The sequence below is a fragment of the Camelus ferus genome, chromosome 4 (genome assembly GCF_009834535.1).
Source record: "Camelus ferus isolate YT-003-E chromosome 4, BCGSAC_Cfer_1.0, whole genome shotgun sequence".
NCBI lineage: Eukaryota > Metazoa > Chordata > Mammalia > Artiodactyla > Camelidae > Camelus > Camelus ferus.
Window position 1 is genome coordinate 65,551,955 of NC_045699.1, and position 13,834 is coordinate 65,565,788.

Below are 13,834 nucleotides of genomic sequence, written 5' to 3' on the forward strand. Positions count from 1 at the left end.
GCCTCTTGATTGGCCCAGGTTGGAATCAGTGGCCCCTTCTTTGATTCTGTGATGCACTTAAGCACTTTGGTCTGGTCCCGCGGCTATGACCCTGTTTGCTCCTTCCCGGAGGGCAGGAGTCCAGTCTGTACAGTGCAGAGAACATCCAGGCGAGCAAATGACTCAGGCCTACATTTCCATCCAGGCTCTGCCTCTCTCCAGCTGGGATGCCTTCTGTGAGTCATTTGACCATTCTAGCCTCACTTTTCTCATCTGTCAAATGGAGGCATTGTCAGCTTTGTAGGGTCGCTTTATGAGCTCACGAGCTGTCAACACCCCTCAAGGATCTGGCCCTGCGCCTGGCACTAAAGGGGTGCTCAGTGTGTGAGCCCCGCAGTTACGTATCGCACCTCCATGGCCGTGTGTCTGGGAGCCAGGAGGGATCTAAGCCATGCCTCCACGTGACTGCGGCTTACTGAGAGTGTGGGCAGTGTGCAGGGGGCTGGGGGGGAGCACAAAGTCTTCCAAGGCCAGAGAGAGCATCCCTGAACAATTCCAGGCCCAGAAGTTCTGGTTTTCCTCCCAGACATGAGCATACGATTAGATACGGGCTTCCCAGAGCTCAGTTTCAGGGCGCGCCAGCAAGTTGCAAATCCTCCATCAGCCTCATAAAAAGTGTCAGCACAAGAACAGCCCTCTTACAACTACAGAGTCTGACACACTCATGTTGCAGGTCAGGAAACTGAGGCCTGGAGACAGGCCATGACTTTCCCAAGGCCATGTGGCCCTTTGAGAGACCTTGGCCCTATGAGTCCCAGGCCACCAAGCCACTCGTGCTGCGGCTCAGGGCAGAATTCACCCTCAATGAGTTAAAAATGGCCTGACTTGGAATCAGAGCAGACCCTGGGGGGAACTTGACTCAGGAAGCTCTGGGGCCACAGTGGTGTGGCCAGGGAAGCTGAGGTTATGTGCTGGCCTGTAACTCCACGTGGGGTGGCAGGGCCGAGTAGAGGAGACGCTGAGCCATGCTCAGCCAGCCGTGTCGAGGTTGTGCTGGAGGCTCGTGGTGAGTTGGGAGGCCCTGAGAGTCCGGGGACTGATGGGACTGTGAGCCCGTCTGTGCCCCTCAGCACTGCTCCGCCCTCTCTTCTGTGTCCCAAGTGGATAGGCGTGGAGGGACCGGCAGTGAACACATGTGCAAAGGGCACAGAGGCTGATCAGAGCCAAGGCTGATTTCTCACTGCCCCGCCAGGAGAAAGAGGAAGGCTCCATGAATCTGTGCTTTCCCTGGGTGCTGCCATGTCCTTGGTGGGGGCCCCCGAGGGAATTCCTCTCCAGCAGACCGGAGGCCAGAAGCGGAAGAAAAACAGTAGTTGGGCAAAAAGTGCCCAACTCGGGGGGCCCGACTGGGCCGTCTGGAGCCTCTGCTGTGGGTCGAGGCTGATGCCGCCCACCTCGCCGGGTTGTGCACCAGGGCCTGGGCGGGGAGTCCACCCGCAGGCCTGTGGACGGCTGGCCTGGGCCCAGCCACAGCCACCCAGGGGGCCGGCACCTGGCATATGCCCGACAGTTGGGCCCGGCTGGCGGGGAAGGTGCGCTGGCAGGTGGCCGAGCCCCGGTGCCAGGATCTGGCTCGGTGTGTCCTCCGGGGCCTCAGCTGCCATATGCCCGTGTCAGTCCCAGCGGTCGAGCTGCAGATGGGGCGCGGGGGGTGGTTTGCCTGGGGTGGAGCTGGCTCCTGTTCTGGAGGAGGACGCAGGTGCCGACCACGGGAGCTCGTTTCGGAGCTGGAGGGCTGGGGCTGCCCTGAGGCTTCCCTGATTTCCCCCACATACCCGCAGGTCCGCCAGCCTCCACGCCTTTGATCCCACGTGTCCTCAGCCAGAATTCCCTTCCCCTCCGGTGCTAATTCCGCCCATCCTTCTAGGCCACCCCAGACTGCACCTCTTGTAAGACGCTGTCCATGACCTTGCCTGGCTGTCTGTCCTTTTCTTGGGGGCACTTTTCATGCTCTTTCCTGACTTGTGGATATCTCTGTCCCTGTGTTGCTGGGTTCTCGCCTGTGACCCCGGGAGAGCCAGGGGGTTTCCATTGGGTTGTCTTGCGATCACTGGTCATCAGCACGGGCCCTGAATAGAGGCAGTAGCTGGAAGGGCATGTGGAAGGAAGGGAAGGCGGGAACACTGTGAGTCCTCAGTTCCTGGATCCACAGCCTTGTTTTGGAGAGCCTGGGGCAGAGTAAGGATGTAGTAGTAATAGTAACAGTAACTCCGTTGATTGGGGGTCTATGATGCGTAAGGCCCAGAGCTAAGCACTTTTGATTCACGTAAATGTCATGGAACCCTCCATAGCCCCCCCCCAGGGGGGTGCTGCATACTATTCATGTCCCTGTTTTACCCGTGGGAACACTGAGGACATACAGCTGGGATGCACCAGAGCCAGGACTTGAACCCAGAGCTACAGTCTACCAAGGGTCTCATCTCTGCAACAAATATTTTGGGCTCAGCTTACAAAAGAGAGACTAGAAAGGGTTAAGCTTTTAAAGGGCCAGCAAGAAAGTTTCTGAGTCTGCTGTCAGCCTCTGGATTCTAGGTTGGGGGTGAGGGGTTGATGGAGCCTGGAGGGCGGATTCCTTTGCCTGACAGTGTGGGTGTGGAATGGGTTTAGGAGGTAGGTCCTGGCCAGGCACCTATTGCTTTGTTCATGGCCCAGGGCAAGCCTCTTGCCCTCCTGCCTCCGTTTCCTGGAGGGCAACGTGGGGGCCAGGACTGGGCAAGCCCAGAGTGGACTCTGCATTCCAAGCCCCCTGGCTCGGGGCACACTCACGCTCTCTCCAAGACTGTCCTGTGGCCACTGCCATCAGGTTCCTGTCCCTGGTGAGCAGCGGGCTCCCTGGCGGGCTCCCTGGCAGCAGCGACAAGTTCCTTTCACCACAGAGGTGGCAGCCGGAGCTATTTTTGGAGCAGTGTGGTGGGGGAGTTTCCTTTTGGCAGTGGCGGGGGACCAGAGTCTTGGGCAGGGGAAGTCCCGTACAGAGGCAGGGCCAACCTTCTTCCTTCACCAGCCCTGGCACAGAGAGGCCACCCAGATCCCCGGAGGTCCCGGCACCACGCGTGCATCTACCCTCAACCCCGAGCTGAGCAGACCTTCCCCCGAGCTTCTCAGGAGCCACTTTGCAAGGTACCGGCCTTTGCCCTGCCACCTGCTGTGGGGAACCCCTCACCCTTTCTTGCCACTTGGGGCTACTGCCTTTGCTCTCGAGAGTGTGCCCAGCAAATGACAAGGAGGCAGGCCCAAGAGACCTCCAGGGCCTGGGCTTACAAAGCACCTGACCTTGGCTGCACCTCTGTCACCACTGCCCACCTGACCACCTGCCTGATGCGGGCTGCCAGTGGGCCAGTGCCATCAGCCTGGCACGACCTTTGCCACTGCCCAGGTTGAGGGGGGGTGCTGGTTTCACACTGGGTGATCCTGGGCTTTGCCAGAATTCCTGAGGTTACAAGGGAAGCAGGAAAAGTAATTCTTATCTCCCCGGGGTGGTTATGGCTGCCTGGGCTCCTTCCCGATGTCTGAGCAGTGAGTTCTCCACAGAAGTTTCTCCTGCCGGGATAGCCATCCTTTCAAGCCTTAAAAAGAGGACAGAAGAGAAAATCAGGGAAGGCCAGGGGTTCAAGAACTTCCCCCATGTAGAAGCCGCTGGGTGGGGCTGGGATGTCCTCCCGGGGCCTGGGGCAGGCTTTTTGCAACACTGAGGGCCCCCATCCCCCTGGGGCTGCCCAGCTGGGTTTCCTCCTTCACCTATTGGTTGGCAGGACAGTAGCTGTGATCTGAGACAGGATATGGGAATAGAGGAGTTTGTGCTCTGAAATTGTCCCTTCCCTTACACTCCAGGCTCTCCCCAGCAGCCCCAGGGATGAGCTAGCCTGGGGCCCCAGGCTTCTCCCTCTTGGCCCCTATTACATATTTGCCTCTTGGTCCCTATTACATATTACCTATTGGGTCAGCAGCCCTTTGCATCTGCAGCTTGCTGGGGCCACAGGGTGAATAATTTGGTCTCTGCCCTCGAGGAAATCTCCATTTGTGGGAGAGGAAAACGTGAGCAGGCAGTGACAGCACAGAGACCAGGGCAATGGAGCTTGGGAGTCACTGACTGGGGGAGTCCAGGAGGGCTGCCTGGAGGAGGTGCTTCGGGTTGGGGCCTGAGGGATATCCAGGCTTGCCAGGAGGCAGTTCATTCCAGGCAGGAGAAGCAGAGCCTGCCAAGACCTTTAGGAGAGAACAAGTTCATTTGCCTGGAGGGCAGGGGTCCTTGGGATTGTGGCCCTGCCTAAGGGGTCTGGGGCTCCTAGCAGAGTGAGACCACAGCTTCCCTGACTCCCTAGTGGTCTCCAAGGATTGCCTCAGGCAAATGAGATTAAAACCCAGACTTTGGAGAGTCACATCTGAATTGGAACGCAGCTGCCTGCCGTTTGCCAGCTGCACGGGCTCAGCAGGCCGATTCACTTCTCTGCGCCTTGGTTCCTTGTCTGTAAGAGGGCAGCGCAGGCGTCGTGCCGCGTGTGACTGCCTGGCACAGAGCAAGTGCTCAGACCTTCTTCCCAGAGCCGGTGGACGGGGCCGCCTTCCCCAGGTCCTGGGCCCAAAGGCCTTCCCGGACAGAAACCAAATGCCTCACCGCTCCTTTAACTGAGAGATGTTTACAGCTCCTACATTTGTTTTTCTTCCAGAATTGGGTTTTATTACCCAAGAAGGAGAAAGTGAAAGGTGATCTGGAGCCTCCTCAGTTTTAAAAAGGCTCCAGGAAGCCCTGAATGGCCTGGTGATCACTGCCTGATCAGAGACCTGGAGGATCTGAGTGTGGAGACAGATATTTCTTGTTCCCCGGCATCAGGGGGGTGGGAGGAGCCCCCCTCCACCAACTGGTCAGAAGTTTACTCAACCAGCTCCCCACTGGGCGCCAGTTTTATGCCAGGCCCCGGGCGAGGCACTGGTGGTTTAGAGATGATTGCTCAGATCAGTCCCCGCCTTGAAAGGCCAGCAGAGGAGGAGGAGCGGGTGACAAAGGAAGCAGTTTGTACGCAGACAGCCGGACTTTAGGGGAGAAGCCCATATGGATGCTGTTAGATGGGGGAGAGGTGCTGGTGCTTGGTACCAGCTGACTGCCCCTGGGTGCCCACCCTACGGGGTCCAGCTGTTTCCTCTTCATTGATGAGGAAAATGAGGCTCTGGGACGGGACGGGGCTTTCCCAGGACCCTGGGAGAAGTGCCGAGCCTGGTTAGGACCCGACCCATGAGAGGGACTTTGCCCCGTGAGAGGTTGTAGGTTCCAGGCAGAGGCTGGTAGGTGGGAAGGCCTGGAGGGGCCAGGGTGCTGTGTGGTGGGGCCCTCACGTGCAGGGGCTTGGCCTGGGATGAGGTGGGGTTGCAGGAGGGCAGGCCAGCGCCAGGTGCACAGAGTTTAGGATGCTTTCCTCTGGCGTTTGGGCCTTTTCCTGAGGAGCTTTGGGTGGGGAGTGGCAGATTGGGATTTGTGTCTTGCTGGGGGGACCTTCCCATGGTGGGCTGGAGTTCAGGTCATCAGGCGGGAGACGACTACAGGGACCCCACTGAGCAGGGGCCAGGGCAGCAGAGGGCAGGGATTCTGGATAAGTGGAGACTTGCTGGACTGGATGAAGCCCAGACGTGCGCTGTGAAGAGGGTAAGGCGTCTCTGCCATGAGCCCAGGTTCCTGCCGGGTCCCTGGGCAGACAGGAGACCCCGTCGCTGAGATGAGGACTCAGCAAAGAGCAGGCAGAAGCTGGGTTTGGGCAGGTGAGTCTTCAGTGCCTTTGACTTTTGGTGGTTGGGGTCTGAAGAGAGGCTCCAGTCTAGAGAGAGATAGTGGTGAGTTGAGGAGAGGCAAGCCAGAAGAGAATGGGGTTGAGGGTGCCAGGGAGGTGAGCTGAGTGGGAAGAAGGGCCCCCGGCTAGGTGGGCACCACATTGCCCCTTAGCCGCTGGACTCCAGATTCTGCAGGCCCCGCTGCCCGGAGGAGGGGGCTAGGGACCTCTCTGCACAGGCTGCACTGCCCTCCCAGGGGCTGCACATGTCTTAGAGAAGCCAAGCTCCTGCTGGTCATGGAGCCGCGGAATCTGAGTAGCATGTGTGGCTTTTGGGGGTGGGGGTGAGGGGACACAGGACCAGTCAGGAAGCCAGACACCATCTGCGGCACGTCCCCCGCAGCTCCCAGGCTCCCATGACTCTGGCCTGAGATCTGGCTGCTTCCTGTCAAGTGATGAATGGGCAACGTCTGCTTATCCTGAGACCAGAAGAGAAGGGGGGCTGGGGTGGGGGAAGGGCTCAGCAACCAGAGCCACACCTCTGGGCCAGAATTCACTGATTCACTCACTCTCCAAGGAGGTCTGGGAGTAGGGGAGTCAGACTTGGTTTCAAGTGTCAGTTCTGCCTACTGCCTGCTGGGTGACCTTGGGCTGGTCACTTAATCCTTCTGAACTTTCGGTTCCCCCTCTGCACCACGTGGATGACAGCAGCCCCCACCTTGGGTGGCTGTAAAGAGGAGCGAGGCGTGCACGCTCCGCTAGTGTCGGGCTCTTATGAGGTCCTCCCTGCCAGCCAGTCCGCATGGCCAGGCTGTTCCATGCTGCCCCAGGCCCTGTGCTGGGACATGTCAGTGGCCTCTCTTTCTCTAGTTAGTCACAGCCTCCCTGGTCTGAGGATCAGGCTCAAATGGCGGTTCTCTCCGCTGCGTGGACTTACTTTGGCAAGTCACGTTTTCCCTTGGAGCCTTGGTTTCCTCATCTGCACAATGGGGGCAATGGCACATCTTGGGATTCTTGGGAAATGTCAGACAACTCAGCTTGAGGAGGTGCTTGACATGGATGTTGGCAGAGGCTGAAGCTGGTCCGGCCTTGACCTCCCCAGTGGCCAGCCTGTGAGCTGCCTGGTCTCCTACTGGACCCCAGCTTTCCGTCTGTGCAGGGGCGTGTTGGGCCGTGCCGGCCTGTGGCACCTCTCCTCTCCCGGCTGGCTGAAGACCCCAGGCCATGGGCATCTATCCTAAGCTTCTGTCGCCAGGAGCCTGGTGGACAAGCAGAAATAGCCCCTGGTGCCTGCCCTGGTGTTGGGTCACTCATTCCGTGTGTGGGGGAGGGTGTGAAGTCACCAGGATGGTTTCCTACTTTGGGAAAACCCCCTGTGAAGCTGTTCACTCAGCCGGAAGGACTGACAAGGGGCCTTCCCCAGAGAAACTGGCACAGGTACGGCGTCCAGGTGAGGCCGAGCTTCCAAGGTCTCCCATCAGCCTGGGAGTCACAGCAGCCGGCTCCACCCCCAAACCAGGGGCAGTGACGCCCCTGCCCCAGTGGACGGACTGAGAACGTGGCTGGGCTCAAAGCCTGACCACATGCACACACACGTGCAGAAAAGGTGAGGAGGAGACAGATACTTACACCCACACAGATCTTGCACTCAGTCCCCCAGATCTGCCCCAAGCTGGGTCTTGGGCCTGAGCCTTCCTGGTGTCTTCGATCATCTCTCACTGGGAGGGTAGGGCTTCAGTGAGCCGCCAGCCTCCACGAAGTGTGGTATTTGGCAAGAGGCAAAGGAGGGACATGCTTTCCTTTGGATAAAGTTTTAGAAATTGGGAGGCAAATGCCAGTTAACAGTCTTGGTCAGAAACCTCACAGTCCAGCCCAGTTGGGAGCCGATCCCTTCTAGGAAGTGCCCAGATTAAACCCAAGGCCTCATGTCTCTCTAGGGACATGCCCCACATTGGTAAGAGCCTTGTCGAAGGCCAGGGCAGGAGGAGCATGTCAGGGGTCTTTGCATAGGCGGCCACGGTTCCCTTAAGCGATGAAGAGGGTGTTTGTTCCACCCCAAAGAGGCCATGCAGCGGAGTAGACAGAGTGTGATTGCAGTTCAGCAGCCCCAGCTCTGTCTTTTACCAGCTGTGTGACCTTGGGCAAGTCCCAGCCCCTCTCTGAGCCCCAGGTCCTATGTTTTTCACATGGAGGCAGCCCCTCCTCCACTGCCCAGTGCTGATTAGTGGTGATGACGCTGATAGCAGCTAAAGACTCAGGGGGGGCTCTGTTCTGTGCCGGGCTCTGTTCTCAGGGGTTTGCATCTGTTAACACACTTAATCTTCTCAGTGATCCTGAAAGGTACATCTTACTATTAGCCCCATTTTCCAGATGAGGAAACTGAGACACTGCATGGTTGAAGGAAGCAGAGCCAGGGTTTGAACCCAGGCAGTTGGGTTCCCAAACAGCCCTAGGCCTTACTCCCTGGGCTTGTCCTGTCCGGTCCCCAGCCGCCTGGCAGACAGGCACATGCGTGGGACCTGGGCTGGGAAGCCACACTGTGTGTCCCTGGCGCCTTGTAAATGCAGGGCCCTTGCTCGCTGCAGAAGAAAGGCCCCCTTTGAGGTGGCGCTCAGTGTGGCCTGCGGCTCCGGGTCTCACATTCCATGGATTTTTGGCCCCTGACTTGGGCTTGGCAACTGGGGTCCCATTGTTCTGCAACTTGGCAGGAGCAATGGGGACAGGCAGCTCCCCGTGTTACCCGGATGTGCCCTGTGTGCAAAGGGTCTTTTCCCTACTCTCTGTGTCTCGTCCTTCCAAATCCCTTTTCTTTGGTCTTTTTGCATCTGGATCCCTTAAAAAGGGGCTTCTGGTAGGAATTTCCAGGGTCGAGGGGTTGGCTTTCTGTAGAGGTTCAGACAAACACAATGTAAATTCTTTGAAGGCCAATCCCCCTGGAGTGTCCCAAGAGGCAGTGGCTGTCTTGGCCCCCAGAGGGGCTCTGGAGGTGGTGAGGGCTGGGTTCAGATCTCCCCTCTGTAGCTTACTCTCAACGTGACCTTGAGTCTCTGCTCTCTGAGTCTGATTCCTCAGCTTTAAAATTGGTCTGACAGCCCAGGATGAGTGGGAGAGAGCTGGCCACTCAACGCCTCAGAGAACCCTCACTGCCTTCCTTCCTCTGTTAGGTTCAGGGCAGAACCGCTCTTAGGAACAGTAATTTACCAAAGGCCGAGGGAGTTGGCAGACAAGGTGTGTGGACAGTGGTGCTGTATCTTCTCGTGCCATCCCCAAGGGAGAGGGCTCTGGGGCTTCCGTCTGTGAGCTCCTGTGGAGGGGGGTGGCCCCTGGTGGCCCACAGGCCCTGGGATCACCCCTACCCACTCCGTGCCACCCTGTCCTTGAGTGGAGAGAGCTGGCTCAGCGGGGAGCCGCTGGAAAGGAAGATAATGTGTTGCTGGGAAGAGCCTGAGAGAAGTGCAGTGCAGGGGTTTTGGGTTTTGCCGTCCCAGGTTCAAGGCCTGGCACCACTACCTGTGAGCCGTGTGATCTGGGCAAAGCTCTTAACCTCCCTCTGCTTTGGTTTCCTTGTCTGTAAAGTGGAACAGCAACAGAACCGGTCTCGTGCAGTTGTTAAAATGAGATGGGCTATTAGAGGTCAAGTGTATCAGCAGGGCCCAGCATACAAAGGGCACGCAGTTGTTGGCTTATCATTAATATTACTGTTACTTCTGGTGAGGCCAGGGCCCCCCTTGCTTTGCCCCGGGGGCCCTGTGTGAGGAATGGGGTGAGCTCCTGAGAGCCTGCAGGCCGCTGCCACTGGGCACAGATGTGGGATGCCACGTGGGGACATGGGGAACAACATTTGCAAATGCCTACTAGGTCTCTGCCAGTGTGACTTGCCCAAGGTCCCAGATGGAGAGTGACGGGGTCAGGATACAAACCCAGGCCCACTGGCCCCAAGAGGCTGGGTGAGGCCGGACGAGCTTTCCTGTCCAAGTGGCCTGGGAGCAGGTGGGTGGGGGAGCCCGTCACGCGTGGGCCTGGCCCACGGGCCGCACCTGGTGCCTTCTGAGATGAAGCCCGAACCTTCTCGCTGGAGACAGTTCTTCAGCCTACCCCTGGAGGTCTCCCTAAGGGCAGAGGACGGAGAACACGTCACCCTGGGGGGTCTGGGGGGCGCAGCCCCAAGCCGCTGCAGAGCCTGCAGGAGTCTCCGGTTTTATCTCACAATTCATGCGCATTTTACATTTTATTCCTCTGTATCTGGTTTACTGTCGCACACGTTTTCCCCTCGAGTAACATCCCTGCCTCGGGAAGCTGCTCGTGTTTATCTGTTTATCCTGGGGCTTTTCGTACCCAGGTCCTCTCTGTATCACCCGAGGGGTGTGCACTCTGGTGCAGAAGCCCAGGCACAGATAGTGGGGAGGTGCTGAGGGGCTGTGGTCCCGTCTGCATTTCCGGAAGTAGCCCTGGTGGCCCACACGGAGGAGGAGGGCTTGGTGAAAAGGGCAGCAGGTGCTGGGGGGACCCAGAGGTCCGGGCGGAGGGGAGGCCTGTGCTGGGGCAGAGGCAGGGGGATGGAGGTGGGGCGAGACCTCAGAGGTACGGGCACACCTGTAATGCCATGTGGCCTCGCTCTCCGCCATCTACTTTGTGTGCTGGAGAGCAGTGTTATCCCAAGATGCTGAGGAAAGGGGTGTGAGGGAGGAACTGGGCCTGCCCTGGGAACATGGAGGAAGGAGGGGCACTGGACACCGGTGTGCCTCCGAGGGCAGAGCTGGGGAGGCCGAGGGTCAAGCTCAGCAGGTGATTCAGGCCTTGGTGGCCACCCTTTGACAGGTCAGAGGGTGTCCTAGACAAACCTGACCCCGGGAGGGCTGGCCTGACAACCACTGGAAAAAAATTCGGTGGGGAGGGAGGAAGAGTGGCGACCAAGTCCCCAAGACACCGACAGTGACCGTCCCGCAGGTGTGGGTTCCCTTCCTGCCACCAGAGCACCCTGTTCGTGTGGGGCACGTGTCCACTTAGGAGGTGCACGCAGTGGGGGCTGCAGACCCGCTGGGCCAAGGGAAGCCTGTCAGCTCAGGCTTGGGCTGGTGGGGACAGCTCGGGGCACAGATGACCAGGTTAAAGGTGGAGAGGGGCAGAGCCCGTCTAGGGAGAAAGATGATGCCCTGGGTTGGGTTCTCCAGGAGCAGACCTTGAGACGAAGCCGTGTGGGGGAAACCACGAGGGAGCGGGGGAGGCAGACGAGCAGGAGTGTGATCTCAGACCAAATCACTGACCCCACTCAGGTCTCTGCGGTGAGTTACACCTCAGAGTGTCCTGGCCGGAGGGAGGGGAGCTGGCTTTCACAGTCGGTGCCCCTGAGTCATGGATCTCCAGGGACTTTAATGCTCCAGAGGGTACAGATGAAGCTGCTCCAGAAGCCTGGGATAGTCCTTCAGGGTTCTGTTTGGGGTGGGTCACCCCCGGAACAGCCGGGGCGGTGGGAGGAGCAGCAGCCTGGCTCAGGGGCCACACCTCCCAGTTGTCTTACAGGCATTGGCTGCTTTCATCCTCAGCAGGCCTGGCCCTGGACTCTGAGGTTGAGGTGCCATGCTTGTGGGTGAATGGAGGGCTTTCTGCCTGAGGAGGAGCACTTTTCCTCTTGCATCCAAGAGGATCCCGGGCCATACGGCTTCTTCTGTGTGCCTGAGCCTGGATCCTGCCCCAAAGGCACTTGTCTGCTAGGGAGGCCGGCCGAGGCTGCCTGTGACACCAGCAGTAGAAGGGATATTGGGAGTGATACTGAGATGGCCGTTAGCTCAGGCCTGGGCACGTGGCGGATGCTTAATCAGGAACAGCTACAGAGGTTACTATGGCAACTGGGGGGCTGGTATCCTTGACTCTCCTGGGGGGCCCAAGCCCTGGAGGTGGAAGGGGCTGCTCCTTGGGGAGCAAGACTGTGAGTGGAACCTATGGCCTTGGCCATCCCAGTGTCTGGTGTGCCAGGCCCAGGAAGGATGGGGACATGGGGTCCTTCCTGCAGCTGCTACTTGCAGTCTGACTCAGGGTCGGTCTCTCTTGGCTACCTAGGATGGCAACGCGGGTTTATGTGGGGGTGGGGATGGGGGTCAGGCATACAGGACAGTAACGTGGGAAGAACAAGCTTTGGAGCCTGACGCATATGGAGCTGAACCGGTGCCTCCTTTGCTGGCAGTGAGGGGGCCACCTTTGGACTTCTCCCTTACAGAGCCTCAGTTTCTCCCTCTATCCAATGCAGATAGACCTAGAAACCTAGGTGGGATAGCATAATGGAGGGAAGGTGTGTCACATGGGGTGTCAAGTCCTAGCCCCGCCAGTTGGGTTACAGTGGGCAAGTTACCTAACTGCTTGGCACCTCAGCCTGCACATCGGTAAAATGGGGCAAGTGAGGGGACTTCCTCAGTCTGAGGGCCGTCTAGAGGAGAAAGTCAGCAGGCTTGTGTATAAGAAAGCCCTCCTTTTCTGTTGCAGCCTGTGCCCTCGCGAGGCTGGCATGCAGGATGGCGGGACAGCCCAGCCACATGCCCCACAGAGGGAGCCCGAACAGCCTCTGCCACACCCCGGGGCCCGCACACCCTCCTGACGCCCAGGTAAGCCCTCTTCCTTTGTCTGCTATGTGTTGGAGTCTCCGAGGAACACAGATCCCCAAGTCTGCTTTGTCCCGGCCACTGGAGGAAGCCTCTCGGCAGCCCCGAGACAGCCTCTTCTTGAATGCCCCCAGTGTTGGGAGCAGAGCCCGCTCCCGGACCATTCAGCCCTTTGTTTCAGTCAGCAGCACCCAGAGACACATTCTGTGTGCCAGATTCTCGGTGGGGATGCCACCCCTGGTCCTGCTCCTGGGTTTTCCATGTGAATGGAACAGCTGTATCTCAGAGGGATCAGCACTGGTTTGAAGGAGTTGTGGAGGCCCCAAGGAGAGAGGGGGGTGCAGGGGAATGGGCAGGGTGTACGTGGGTCAGGATGCGCTTCCTTACTCTGGGGCAGTCTCCTCCTTTCTGGGCCTGACTATACTCTGGTTCTCTTTAGCCTTTTTGTCTAGAACCAGCAGAGCTTTGGGACACTGGTTTCCTTACACCTGCCGCACTCTCTCTGCAGAGCCTTGGAGAGCAAGGCAACCTTTCACAGCTTTTCTGAAGGTGGCTTCAGAAATTCAGAGCTCCATGCACACCCCACACCTTTGCACATACTGTTCCCAGGGCGTGGGGTCCCCTCCTTGACTCCCCCTCCAGGCCCTCAGTCCAAATGCCACTGCTTCTAGGGAGCCTTCTTGTTCCACCCCACTCCCAGCTCTGCTGCCTCCATACCAGGTTCCAGGGTCTGCCTCTCTTCCTAGACAGGATCCTCCAGGGTGGGGCTACACCTATTGCACCATCCTGGGCCAAGTGTTCATGAACTACAGATGTGTGCAGTGCGCCCACCCAGGATACGGCTGTGTTGTGAACAGACCCAGATCTGCTCTTAGGGAGCACACAATCTCAAGGGACAACGATAAGAAAGAAAGCAGAAGAAGCTGGGGACCAGTGGAACTCCAGCAAGGCATGTGATCTGAACCAGGGGACCAGAGAGGCTTCCTGGAGGAAGTGGCATTCAGAGGCTTGGCTGGGCAGATCGGCCAGGGCCAGATGCTGTAGGGTCCTACGGGCAGCCTGGAATGATGAAAAGCAATTGTCCAGGGTTGGCTTTTGTCCCAGGCTTGTGAGACCTAGCTCAAGAGGAGACTCAGAGACAGCCACCTTCCTAGGCCATGGAAGGATTGTCACAGCTTCTGGCTGCCTAGTCCTGTTGGAGAATTTTTAGTGGACTGATATTTGACGTGCTTGGGCAGGGTTGCCGCGTACAGTTGTACAGGTTATACACTGCCCAAAGGTGCCTGGCCAAGGAGGCAGATGAGTCTGCTTCTTCTCCTGCACCTGAGCTCTCATCAAGCCATGCTGCCTAGTGTGGGGCTGCATCAGCCCAAGGGAAAGGACACCTCCATAGATTCACACCGAGGCGACATATGAACTAAGACAAACTATGTATGTGTGTGT

At 58.4% G+C, this 13,834-nt stretch overlaps 1 protein-coding gene across 9 annotated transcripts in view; it reads left to right on the plus strand.

Annotated features, from left to right (window-relative positions):
- The window catches only part of NEK6 (NIMA related kinase 6), an 82,905-nt gene that overhangs the window by 29,006 nt on the left and 40,065 nt on the right, over positions 1 to 13,834 (plus strand). For 5 of the 9 annotated variants that reach the window (XM_032478411.1, XM_014561796.2, XM_032478409.1 and 2 more), the window contains exon 2: positions 12,276 to 12,394. In XM_032478411.1, the coding sequence (XP_032334302.1) occupies positions 12,305 to 12,394 (90 nt within the window). In that variant the 5' untranslated portion in view covers positions 12,276 to 12,304. Of the gene's footprint in view, positions 1 to 3,027; positions 3,160 to 5,615; positions 5,791 to 12,275; positions 12,395 to 13,834 lie in introns of those variants that run through there. The other 4 variants (XM_032478410.1, XM_014561797.2, XM_032478408.1 and 1 more) reach the window with 4 other exon arrangements.